At 45.9% G+C, this 13,232-nt stretch overlaps 1 protein-coding gene, 1 long non-coding RNA gene and 1 pseudogene across 5 annotated transcripts in view; 2 read left to right on the top strand and 1 right to left on the bottom strand.

Moving 5' to 3' along the window:
* ARHGEF12 (Rho guanine nucleotide exchange factor 12) overlaps positions 1-13,232 on the top strand; it is a 70,590-nt gene that overhangs the window by 16,087 nt on the left and 41,271 nt on the right. For 2 of the 4 annotated variants that reach the window (XM_065040566.1, XM_065040565.1), the window contains exons 2-3: positions 11,855-11,878; positions 12,134-12,222. In XM_065040566.1, the coding sequence (XP_064896638.1) occupies positions 11,855-11,878; positions 12,134-12,222 (113 nt within the window). Of the gene's footprint in view, positions 1-905; positions 1,605-2,429; positions 2,629-11,854; positions 11,879-12,133; positions 12,223-13,232 lie in introns of those variants that run through there. The other 2 variants (XM_065040567.1, XM_065040568.1) reach the window with 2 other exon arrangements.
* Positions 833-2,870, bottom strand: LOC110363783 (uncharacterized). Its single transcript, XR_002422111.2, has 2 exons — positions 2,720-2,870; positions 833-1,930 (listed from the first exon to the last, which is right to left on the bottom strand). It is a non-coding gene; the product is annotated as an uncharacterized LOC110363783 (long non-coding RNA).
* Positions 10,324-10,442, top strand: LOC135576312 (5S ribosomal RNA; annotated as a pseudogene).

Genomic DNA, 13,232 nt, shown 5'->3' with positions numbered 1-13,232 from the left:
CCGCTCTACCGAGCGCTGGGAAGCTCTTCTTTTTCCATGCCTGGCTCCTTATTGGGGTAAAGGTCTGTGAATTCTGCATAAATATTTACCATAGCCCAGCCCAAGCAGCTGAGAGCTGCTGATGCTGGTAGTGAACAAGAAGAGCTCTGCTCCCGTTGCTTGTGGGGTGTGTGGTTTGTATATGGGCGAGAAGTTCCTTAATCAATAGAGGGAGGCAGGAGGGACCAAAATTGAGATACGATGGAACAAAGAGATTGGAAAATTATGGTGAGCGGAACCTGAAATGAACAGGAGTGATATTTTAGAATAGAAGCGCTCATTTGACTTAATTGTCTTATGTTTTATTGTGTTTATTATTTCTAGAAGGACAAAGCAATCTGGCTAAACGAGGAGGAGTTATCTACTTCTTTTACCATCTTTGCTGCGTTCTTAGGAGAGGTATTTTGATGATGTACAAGGTGACATCTCTTTTACCTGTTTTCTTTGCTTACCCTCTGTTTCTGTGTAGAAATGCCTGTAGATTTAAAACAGTGCTATTACATTTACAGTCCTATCTTAGCTACCTCTGATTTCTTCTCCCAAGCTGTTACCTCAGACTCTTTCTCCCCCTGGTCATTGATTGATTTATTTCCTGCCAATGGTTTTCTTCTTATGAGCGAACACCAAGGGAAGGAAATGTGGGAGATCAGAGTAGGAAACAAGATCTAAGCTTCCATTCCTGAGCCTTTCTCGTTGTTCCCCTGTTTCCTGGCAGCTGCATTGCTGTGGACTCAAAAGGAATGCATTGTGGCGCTTTTTCCCGAAAGCTGTAGATAAATATAAATACAAATTAATACTCCAAACTTCTGTTTATTATGTGGATAAGCAAAGAACCGCAGCCAACAGCAAAGTCTGTTTAGTTCTGCAATGATCATAGTGAATAATAATCCTGGTAAAAATGAGTTATTCATGTATTTATCTCAAGTCCCGATGCCGTGTCACCTCTGTGATATTTTGAGCCTGGACATAAGAGGCTTCAAAAGGCGGTTCGGGAAGCAACATTCCTTCAGAATTCGGTGTTCAGATTGTTTCTTGGTACAAACGCGTTTCTTGATGCCAGCAAGGGAGTTTTTATGTTCAAGGGGATTGGAAACGTCCCTTCCGAGGTAAAGACAACGCAGCCTGGAAGCATTTTCTGTCGCATTCCTCCCTCTGTTCAGTGCCCCGAATGGTTTCAAGTTAAATATTTCATAGGCAGATTTCAAAAAGCAAGAGGATATAAAAATAACACTCCACAGTGTTGTATGTACGATCGTAAAGCAACTGAGGCATCTTCAACTTGCGGTGTTTCCTGCAGTGGGGTGGTATTGTTGGAGGGTAAACCGAGGCGTGCAGACTTGATTTTAAAATGCAAGCCGGGTTTAAAAATAGTTCTGACAGCCTCTTGATGGCTCAGCAGCGGCTGTTTTGTGCACGTGATTCTCAGCCGAGCGCGAATAAGGTGGATGTGAAGCTCCGCTCTGGGATTCGCTGCGACTGTTCCGCAACTCTTTGTGATTCCGCGTTCGCTCCAAAAACCATGTTGCTCATTTTGTATCGTGCTTCGGGTCACACTCGGAAAGCCGGTGAGTGCCAGAACCTACAAACTGGGCTTTCATCCCTTTTCCCCACTCACCATTTTGTTGTTGCGAGTTGACATTTTCTGATTTGCGACAATCCGAGGAGACGAAGAGCCGGATGCGAACCGATGAAACGCAGCTCGCTACTGCTTAAACCATGATAATGCATGGAAAATACATGCAATGGTTGCATGCTCAGGACTGGGGGGTGGATGGATGGGGTTGGTTTCTTTGGCGTCCGGTCTGCTGGGTAATTGTAGCCTTGATGCAGCTGTGGCTTGGAGAGATTATATTTGGAAGCGGCGTTGGAGCGGGGTTGTGGTGAGCGCAGCCTAAAAACGTGGCCATGAGAACCGAGGAAATGCAAAAGAAAGTAACTAGTTTCATCTATTTTAATAAGCCCCGCGATTTGGGCAAGATGGGGGATTTAATTAGGGGTGGTAATTCCAGTCGAATCGGCAACAATGATTTCGGTGGGATTAGATGGTTTTATGGTGACGAGTAAAGCAGCGATCGCGGTGCTGGTTAACGCGGAGCCTGGGGCGCGGCCGGGGAGATTTACATTAATCAAACGCAAACAGACAGCGTAGCGTGAAGAAATTTCTGTGCTGCTCACCGAGTTAATGAGGTTATTGGGGCAGAAGAAGAAAACAGCCCCTTCGCCCTCCCATCCCGCTTCCCCAGGTCACGGAGCCCCCGCAAACCAAATACATGACGTGGCTTGAAATAAAACCTCCCTGCTCTACGCCGAGTCTTTGTTTGCGATGCAGTTGATTGGAGCGGCGATTTGATTTAACGACTTGCACGTATATATAGAGAGAGACATATAACAAACGTATAGAGCTGGTGGTGGGAGGGGAGAGGTGGAGTTTCTTCCCTCCCCTCGAGTGGTCGGGAATTGAGCGGATGCTCCTCAAGGATATCGGATAAGCATAAAAAGCCCAGAAAAGCCCCAGTTTGTGCTGCTCGGAGGGGACTCGGTGTCAGCGAACACCCCTGCAATTATCAGGGACCCGCCGTTGTGAAACAGGTAATTCTGAAAGGCTTTGTTCTTATTCCTCCATATCAGAATATACTGAGAGATGAGAAAAGAGGAGGAGGGAGAAAGGGTTTTTCTTTACCTGTAATGGCGAGGTTTGGCTTTTAGCAGCAAACCTTAGTTCCTCTTGTGTTTTCATGGTGAAAATGGCCAATTAAATCAAGAAATCCCATGTCTCAGCTCAGAACAAAGGTTTGGACAGCCGGGGAAGCTGCTTTAGATGGAGATGCCGACAGCACAACCTTCTCTACATTCCCCAACGCCGAATTACATCCCAGCACGTCATTTTGCAGCCTGAATGTGATTTTTTGCTAAGCCGATACCTTATGCAAGGTGACGTCTAATTCGCTATTGGTGTCCAAGAAACGGTGTTTAGGTGTTTGTGGGGTTATTTTCCGCTGATGTTTTAATTATTTTATTTTATTTAATTATAAGGGGCTATAAAACCAAAGCAAATTGCATCAGGAGAGTTGTCAGCGCAGAACAGAGTTAACGCAGCGAGCACCAAAAGGCTTCTCTCCATTTGTGATAATTTCTGCTAATGTATTTGGTGTAGAAGGGCTGGGAGATGCTAATCAGTGCTGGGGATTTATTTTTTGCGTATATATATACAAATATATCTCTAAAAAGCCTGAGCGGACATGCTATAAAGTGGTTATTTGTCTTTGGACAGATGCTCGTTTTGCGTGAAGAGGTAAATCCCCAAAATAGAGAGGGAAAACCTCTAAGTTATTGCAAGCTGTGCTGGAAACGCTTTTCCTTTTCTTGTATTTTTATTGATTTTAAGAGACGCAGAGGAAAACACCAATACAAACCCATCCAGAGGCCCATTAATAGCGTATTTAACTCGCGTTCTGTTCTCAGCACCGTGAGCCGTTATACACGTGCCGGTTTCTTCTCGCCCGTTTTGCAGCAGCACAAGCAGGGCTGGATGTTGCTGTGAGATGCTGATCCCGCGTTCTGCTCCGCTCTTTCGAGCTGGATTTATCCCGTAATTCAGATGACATGGGAAGGGCATGAGTACCCGTGTGAATGTTTGCATTGCGCATCGTTTGTGTTCTATAGGAGACACCTGCATTTCAGGGCAGAAACAGTCAGTTTACACATCACACAGGTCTCTTTTCCTTAGGCCATAGAAATAACTAAGACCTCGTTAACTCCAGCGTTGCTGATCTCTCCATAGTCCAGCTCACATCAGGTATTGTTTGTAAATTCTGACAAGTCCGGTGGAGAGTTTTTCCGTGGATACCTCTTGGTGTTGGAGTAAGTACAGCAAAACCTTCCTATTAGTTCCATAGCTTTAATTTAGCCTTAAATACTTTACATTTCTGCCGCCCTCGGTCTTTCGAGGTGGAATCAGCTCCAGCGGGACCTGGAGCTGATAACACGTTAAGCAACAACACGGTGACGATTTCTTGGTCCTCTCTGTAAAATACTCTATGCATCCAATTTTCCTCCTTTGCCTTTGGGTGGTTTGCAGTGTATCAGCTCTAAATTAGTTTATTGCAGCTGGCGAATGTATAGAAGCTTTGCAAAGGTGGTGAGGGTGGATGTTGTCTGCACGTCCCATGCGGAATGGGTGTAATTGGAGCAAATGACTGGATGGGAAAGGCTGAAAATGCGTCTTTAATTGATTGTCTGCTCGGCTTTGAACTGCTAAATTCCTGATGAGCAAGTCTTGGCTTACATTTCTAGACCAGTAAATGTGCATTAACCTTTAAAACAAACCAACAGGAGAGCTGAAGGAACTGGAAATGAAGACAAGGCGCCTTTCTTGGGGCAAAGTGTTTTAGTCATAGGGGTAATTTCATTAAGTTTCATGTTGTGCGGTAGGTCAGACAAGCTGGTGGTACCTCTGGAACACAGAGATCCATGGGTGAGGGTGTTGCTGAGCCGTGTCCTGTGCTCACGTGTTCAAATTGCAGTGGCACGTGTGTCACGGTAAATCTACAGCGATATTCAGTCACTGTGCTGGGAATCAGAACAACTCAGCCGCGTTGGTTCTTGAAAATAGTAAATATGCCCTAACGTGAGTGCTTTGTTACTGGTGTCTATCGCTTGAACTACATTAATTAGTGAAAAGCCATAGATTGCGGTGTTATGTGCTCCCTTCGCCAACCAGAAATGGGAACTTTGTGCCAAAAATATGACCAGAACACAAAGAGAAGTCTTTATAAAACAGGTTACAAGGACATGGAGATTTTGCTGCAATTCCATGGAATTTGCTGGTGGTCCAGCTAGTTTGTCCCCCCAAATGAACCCTGGGAAATGCTCCTTTGCAGATGTGAGCAGCTCTAAAAGGAGCTTGAACCACGTCCGATAAACCATCAAAACACAATTACAACACGAGCAACGTGCATTATTTGTGTTGTCTCGCGCTGCCCAGGTTTGGTGTGTTCCCCTGCTCCTGCCCCATTGCGGAGCCATTCAGCAACAGGCGTCGAACGCGGCTCTGAACCTCGCACGTGCGTTTGCAAAAATTCAAATCAAAATAAAGTTTAAAACCTCCCAGCAGCGTACTTTGAATAGGTTTTTGCTTGTATGTTCAAAAACTGTAATGCATGTGTAATAATGATGTGAATATAAGCAACGCAAGAGCATCCGGAGCGCTCATGGAGGATGATCCCCGGTGCTGATAAAATAATGATGTTTAACAGTAGAATTGACTCTGCTGTGAGGTTTATTTCTTTGTTTCAGCACAGTGCTGATGACAGATTGAAAAGCAAGGTGCAAACGGGCTCTTTTCCCCGTCAAACTTTTAAATGGGAAGGGTTTCTACCTCTCGACGAACGGTCACGTTTGGAAAGGGTCGAAGAAAAGCGTCTCCAGAGCAGTTTCGCCCACAGTCCCATCATTCAGCCCCGGCTGTTTTCCATGACACGAGCAACTCGGACTTTTCCAAGAGCTGATGTCAGGGTTTTGGTGCAGAAAGAGCCGCATTGACGGGAGGGGAAGGAGGATTCCCCGGCGCCGCTCAATGTGGCCTTTGTGCGGCTCCGGCCAGCACTGCGGGTCCCCGAGAGCTCCACAAAGAGCGGGGGACGCAGATTTCCAGCAGCTCGGCCATCCTGACCGGCTTCCAGGGCTCAGAACCACCAGACTTCCAGCCTCTTGAGACAAGGACGCCTATTGTTGAACAGCCCTACAACAGGGCAGGAGCAGAGAAACCAATTACAACCGGGGAGAGAGCGCAAATCACTCAAGTTGCTCGTGTTGCCCGAACGCTGCCTGATTCAGCCTGAAAATCCAGGTTCTGTGTTGCCCACAGGACGCAGGTCGGAGCAGGATGACCCCTGTTCAGAAACCGATGGACGACAGAGGTTGCCCAATCTCAGGTGATTTCCTGCAAGTTTCCCAATGTGATGGGATACACGGTACTAAACTCATCACCTTCCAGCTCCGGGAAGGAAAAACAGCTTGGAACTGGGAAAAGATCAATTAATAGAAAAAGGCCAAGTGTTTTTTCTATGACAACGTTGGGAAAACGTTCTCATAACCAACATTTCAGCAAAAGTAGAAACCTCCACAATTTGTTCCTGTTCTGCAGCTCTTATTGCACAACCCGCTCAACACAACTGAGCAGGTACAGGGGAAAGGTCAAGCCTTGTCATTTCCAAAGTGATGACCTAGTTGTCTCATTATTTCTTTAAGTCAGCTATATACAAATATCCCAGGCACACAGAGCTCGAGCTTCCCTGAAGCAAAGAACAGCGGCTGAAATACAAATATACCCAGTTTGGCCATACCCATTCTTTTCTATGTGTGTTCCCATTCTCTCCCCCAGTTCTCATTTCTTTTCAAACCATAAGTCACGCATAGGCTGCTCCTCTAGAAAAGGATCAAACTCGCACAGACGGGGAGTGGCTGCTCAAAATGAACCCGCCTCCCCAACCCGGCTAATTACGGGGAAATGAAACGTTTGCTTTGCTTGCCAGTAATTGCAACCCAGAACTGGAGGCAGCACCGACTCCCACAGCGCGTCTGGAAAAGCTTTCTAGTTAAACACCACGGAATCACAGCAAACGGACAACGGAACCCCATTTTCTGATCCCAATTATCCAGCTCTGATTTTTGCAAATGTACGTGCGAGGTTTTAGGGCAAATCCAAGATTGAAGTTGCTGGGAATGTGGGCATTCTTGATATTATCGGCGCTGGGGAACACTGGGGATCATCCTCCATAAGCGCTCTGGATGCTCTCGCGTTGCTTGTATTCACGTCATTATTACACACGCGTTACAATTTTTGAGAGTTTTGACATCTATACTAAGAAATCATTGGTGATGGTGGTTATAATTGTTTAGTTTCTTACAATACACCTATTAATTATTAAATATAAGCTCAGCACTGTGCTTCTGAACAATGTGCACTCGATCTTCTCTCCCCCTCTTGTCCTGCGGAAGGATCTAAAACTTGGACAATGCCCCCTCATTTTGCAGGTGGTCAGAAAGCATCGATCATGTCAATTGGTTAACGATGGGTTTGCCTTTTATAACTTAATCACAGCGTACATGAATTTGGCAGCTTCTCTTCAATTCAGTGGGGTTTTTTGAGGAAGAAACCCGTGGTTTCCTGAGTCCTTTGATACGGGGAAAAGATGACACGGCGTAAAAGTGTTCTTTAAGTAAGGGAAATAGACTCTGTGCTGAATCAGTGTTGTCCACGGAATGTCTGCTGTGGCCACAGCTGTTTGTGGGCAGCCCAGTGACACGGAGGCTCCTTTCTGTGTTTTTTTTGGTCACGAACTGTCACCGTTTAATTGCAGGGTGACAATAAACGGTGGCAGATGCTCCCTGTCAACCCCCTGCTCCTCCTCTCCCCACTAAGGAAAAGCCATAGGGGGAAAAAAGACAAAGTTGGAAAAAAGTTAAACACGCTTTACGAATAAAATAGAGAAAATAATACAAAATATACCAAACAAATCCTCAATTTCCTGGCAGCTGCAGGGCGGGCACCCGGAAGACCTGGGCTGGATGCGCAGCAAACTGGAACTGGATTCAGGGATGCAGGGTCCTCTTGAGATGCCGGCTGTGGTCGAACAGAGCGAGACCCTCGTGATCTCCCAGTTTCATATGACGTGGATGGGATGGAGCAGTTAGTTGGCCAGAGATGTGCGTTCTTACCAGCGACCTTGTGTTCCAGCGCTACGTCTGTCCACGCGGCCAACTCCAGCAAAGTGCGGTTACTTAGAACTGAGCTGAAAGGAGAATGCACTAAAAGAGAAGCTGGTCTTTTTAACAAAACCAGGGCACTAACTCTCGCCGGATCTGTGTTTATCCGCCTGTCATTTGCTATCTCGCCAGTTCTTTTCCTGTACAGAACGTTTCTACCCCTTTTTGTTGTGGCAGAAAACTGCCTTTAGCTCTATATTAAGGTCACGCTGGTGCTGCTTTTTGTTCCTTCAAGCCCAGCAAAAAGCTGCTCCAGTGCACATCGACATCTGCAAATTGGGAAAATAAACAGACGTTATTTTGCTTTTGTTTCTTCCCGTGTTTTTCAAGATGAAATTGCATATCTGCATTAAGACATCCATGTTTGCTATGCTTACTTAAACCTAATGGATTGTGTAGATCAGAATTCGAGGTGACGTGGTTTTCCTCTCCTCTTTCTAACGTGTGGAAAAGATGCCACAAGTGAACCTGTATAATTTCTTCCCCAGGTTTGGGGTGATCGGGTGTTTACAGAATTTAGAATTCCATACGAGTTTGCCTGTAACGAGCAACATCTTATTTAAATGAAACTAATAAAGCAATGAAGCAGCTTCTAATGCAACTGTTCATCTCCTAATTAAAGATCAGTTTTGTCAAGCAAGCAGTTTTTGGCTGTTGCCTTTTGTATGGGTTTCACAATATTTCTTACTCATCTCGGCACAAGTTGTAGTAATTTAGACTCGCGTCGCGCAAACACAAACTTAATTTCAGGCGTGTGAGTTTTGCTGCTGAAGTCAAGGGAACTAAAGTTAGGCACATGAATAAATATTTCCAAGGTTGGGGCCCTTGTCTGAATCTAAATATTTGTGTCTTTGATCAGTTTTTGAGATAGCAGATACTTGGATTCTAGTAATATTTTAGTATGGGAGGAAAAGAAACCCCAGCATGGTAATGTGAACACTGTGCTATTTCTGGTTGGATATATTTTCAGCCTCCTGGGCTGCAATGGAATGCTTTGTACTATTGGAAGCTGCGAACCCTTCCTTGCTCTGGTGTGTTTTGACACATTAGGTCTTAAAACTCCCTTTTTCTGCGTTGGTTTCAAGGTAGTTCAGTACTGAGTGGTACATGCATGTGCGAGCTAAACTGGAGAAGAATGAGAGCAGTGTAGGGAAAGGGAGCTGGGGGTCCTGGGGACAGCAGGGTGACCATGAGCCAGCACTGGGCCCTTGTGGCCAGGAAGCCAATGGTACCTGGGGTGGGTTAGAAGGGGGTGGTCAGTAGGTCAGAGAGGTTCTCCTGCCCCTCTGCTCTGAAGTATAACAAGGGCAAGTGTAGAGTCTTGCATTGAAGCAAAAAAACCCCAAAACTGGTTCCCCTTGGGCTGCCATTTTGAGCCCTGAGGTGATTCTGGTGCCGCCATTTTGAGGCAGCTTGGGGGTCACTCCCTTGTTCTCCTCCCCCAAACAAACTGGAACACAGGAGGTTCCAGTGAAAGAGGAGAAGCAACTTGTTGGGGTGAGGGTGGCAGAGCCTGGCCCAGGCTGCCCAGGGGGGTTGTGGAGTCTCCTTCTGTGCAGACATTCCAACCCGCCTGGACACCTTCCTGTGTAACCTCATCTGGGTGTTCCTGCTCCATGGGGGGATTGCACTGCATGAGCTTTCCAGGGCCCTTCAACCCCTGACATTCTGGGATTCTGGGATTCTGTGAGTTTTAATCCCCAGTGTTAATAGTTGCAGGTGTGTTTTTCTCACTTGGCTTTACAGTAATTAGGTTTTCCTAATGTGGCATGACTAACAAGACATACTTCTAGTAATTTGACGCATTTAAATTATTCGACCCGGTATTTTAAAAACAGAATGTGACTTGGCTTTTAATTGTTCTTGGTATCTGGGCAGGTGGAGCAACTCGTTTGAAAATGTGCTGATGTTCATTGGTTATCAGACAAAATGTCTACGGGGTTTTAGCTTGCAGCCTAAACTTGAAAGGTAGATTTGGAATTAAGTCTCCAGCTGTTCACCGCACCCTGCTGTGCGTCCTGTTTGCAATAGGAGCTGAAATACATTTTGTATGTTATATAACATATGTATATGTATACTATAACACAGTGAGGGGCTTTTCAGTATACTTTCAAACTTAATACTGTTTCAAAGTGAAGTTGGACTGAAATGCAAGTAGTTGCTGGTTGGGAGCTTATTGGTGATACTCCATTTATCCACTTGTCCTCTGCTGTAGTATCCAAGTGTTGTAGTGCTTGAGCTGAAGAATGTCTTCAGCAAGTCAAGAAGTGCTGGGTGCTATTCAGGTAGGAACCTGGGGAAAGAGGAGGAACTTCTGCACCGAGAGCTCCTCACCAGCACGGCCATTAAATCACAGTTGTGGCTTTAGCTCAGCGGACTTCTCGTCTCTGGATTAGAAGGGGGTGGTCAGTAGGTCAGAGAGGTTCTCCTGCCCCTCTGCTCTGCCCTTGAATAAAGGGTTTAGTTCAGATACTATCAGGATATACTTGGGGAACATATAATATATATATTATATATATGTACAGCCATACCACCCTGAGAACACCTGATCTTGTCTGATCTCGGAAGCTAAGCAGGGTCAGGCCCGGTCAGTACTTGGATGGGAGACCAGCTGGGAATACTGGGTGCTGTGGGCTGAGCCAGCACTGGGCCCTTGTGGCCAGGAAGCCAATGGTACCTGGGGTGGGTTAGAAGGGGGTGGTCAGTAGGTCAGAGAGGTTCTCCTGCCCCTCTGCTCTGCCCTGGGGAGACCACACCTGGAATATTGTGTCCAGCTGTGGCCCCTCAGTTCCAGCAGGACAGGGAACTGCTGGAGAGAGTCCAGCGCAGCCACCAAGATGCTGGAGGGAGTGGAGCATCTCCCGTGTGAGGAAAGGCTGAGGGAGCTGGGGCTCTGGAGCTGGACAAGAGGAGACTGAGGGGGGACTCATTCCTGGGGATCAAGATGGAAAGGGGCAGTGTCAGGAGGATGGAGCCAGGCTCTTCTGGTGACAACCAGTGACAGGACAAGGGGCAATGGGTGCAAACTGGAACACAGGAGGTTCCAGTGAAAGAGGAGAAGCAACTTGTTGGGGTGAGGGTGGCAGAGCCTGGCCCAGGCTGCCCAGGGGGTTGTGGAGTCTCCTTCTGTGCAGACATTCCAACCCGCCTGGACACCTTCCTGTGTAACCTCATCTGGGTGTTCCTGCTCCATGGGGGGATTGCACTGGGTGAGCTTTCCAGGGCCCTTCCAACCCCTCACGTTCTGGGATTCTATGAGGATTCTTGTGAGTTCTCTCCGTTTGCACCAAAGGGCTTTTCCTGCAGCTCTTGGTGCAGTTCTGGTCTCAGACTGGGAAGCTGCGGGACTTCGGATCCCACTCAGAACTTCTGCACTCACCGCCTGTGCCCAAGCACAGAAAAAGCTCCTGGTGATTTCAGTGCTATTTTACATGCAAAAAGCTTTAGGGTTCTGTTTCTAAATAACCTCTTAAGTAGAAAGGTTTTATACAACTCTCCAGACCTCTAAAATTGAACATTTGCACTTCATCCTTGAATACATAATAAATAGCTTGAATTCAACGAAAATAGTCTGACAGTGAACTGATTTAGTATTGTTCCTAAGTGGCTTCTTTTGCTGCAGCAGCATAAGCCCAGAGTTGTGGGTGCCTGTTTCCCAGTTTTATAAGTCCCACATCTTTTCCTTGCTGAAAACAATGCACAGACACTCCTCCCTTTAACTGTGGGTTTGTGTTACCTGTGTTAACTCTATGTAATAATATTTGGAATAGTTAATATAATTTCAGCTTTACTTTTGGATTTGAGAGTACAGATTCTGCTCCTGTTCTCGGTTCTGTTTGAAACCTTAGGCACATTGATATAATTCTTTGTCTAGTTCAGTCAGCTGCAAATGGTCTAATAATTGGCTGAAGTGGAAGATTAAAAAGGACTGGCTCTCTCAAAGGCATTGTAGGAGTATAAAATAACTTTATGTAAGTATCAGTGTTGATATCAAACAGAATATTGAGAATCACAAGTTGATTAAACTGATGTTCTTTCTTCTTTTCAGGTTTCCTCTCAAAAAACCTACAAGGTGAGTTCCTGAAGTTTGACTCTTGTTCTCTATTGCAAATTATCATCCAGCGTTCCCAAAGGAGGAGAAAGGGAAAGGAAAAAGGAAATAAAAGATCCCTTTGCTATGCTACACCTTTCATTTGTGCAGATATTGAAGGTTTGCTGGCAGAAGGGGTAGAGTTAACATTTCGGGTTGGTTTTTTCAGTTTTATGTAGCTTGCGTTTGTTTTGATGTTAAAATAAATAATCAGGATGCTCTGCTTTGGTTTGGCAGACACGGCAGCATTTTGAGCAGAGAGTCTCCAGCCGACAAGAAGCAGAAGGTCGAACGCTGCAGCAGCACCCACGACTTCGATCCGACAGGTAAACCCACATTCCCGCTCAAAAAGTACCGGGGATTGGAATAAAAATGGTTTGAATGTGGTTTCCAGAGTTGCGTTTGCAAAGGCTTTTTGAAATGGACACGGGCTCCTTTGAAACCTGCTGTTAAAATAAACCCAGATTGGTGGTACCGGTGCGTAATTGTAACCACCTCCTCTTTCAGAACAGTCAGTTGGAAATTCCAGTAGGGAAATAGTGGAATTAGTTGTGAGTAGTTTGTTTTAGTTGAAGTGTGAGATTTGAGGTGTTGTAGGCTGGTGTTCCTTGTTGGGTTTTTTTTTGGGGGGGTGCTTAGTGGATTTTGCTCCATCTCTATCAGTTGTAAAGTGAATTTGTATTCGCTAACATGATGTATTTCTAGATGTCTATTTTTATAGGATAGACTGGCTGTTTTTTAACCTTCCCGGGGGTTCGGTGTGTGTGGGTTTGGTCTGTGCCTCCCGCTGTTCAGTCCCGTCCTCCCCGGGGCTCATGGAGAGATGGGACTCGAATGGAAGGTGCTAGAACTCGTAGAATGTGTTTCGTGCACAAGACATCTGAAGCTGGTGTCTATAATCCATCCTGGTTGTTATGCTTTCTGCCACTAGCTGTGCGACTCCTTCCCAGTGCGCACAAAGCAAATTAAAATGAGCTTTTAACGTTGGTTTTAAAACCCGCGAGGGAGAAAACCCGAATTAGCGCTTGCCGTCTTTCCTTTGTCCTTGCGAACAGGTAACGCCAAGTTATCGCAGGTTGGAGTAGGCCAGGGGAGATGTTGGTTGTGTAGAAGGGGTTTGTTTTCTCCAGAAGCAAACCTGAGGAGTCCTCTGGTGTTAATTTGGTGCGAGTTGTGCCAATTTTGAGCACTGTTATCGTGCTTCCGAGAGCCAAACTCTGTCCTGTAACCTTCATAGAACCCTTTTCTTTTTAAGGGCTGAATTCAGAATGGTGTGTGTGTGTTGATTGCTCACTCTGGAGATAAGCACCACCAGAGTTTCGATGCCTTTTTATCC

This window comes from Columba livia, chromosome 24 (assembly GCF_036013475.1).
Source record: "Columba livia isolate bColLiv1 breed racing homer chromosome 24, bColLiv1.pat.W.v2, whole genome shotgun sequence".
Lineage (NCBI taxonomy): Eukaryota > Metazoa > Chordata > Aves > Columbiformes > Columbidae > Columba > Columba livia.
Note: the sequence above shows the minus strand (reverse complement) of the source record. Positions and strands in the feature narration are given on the sequence as shown.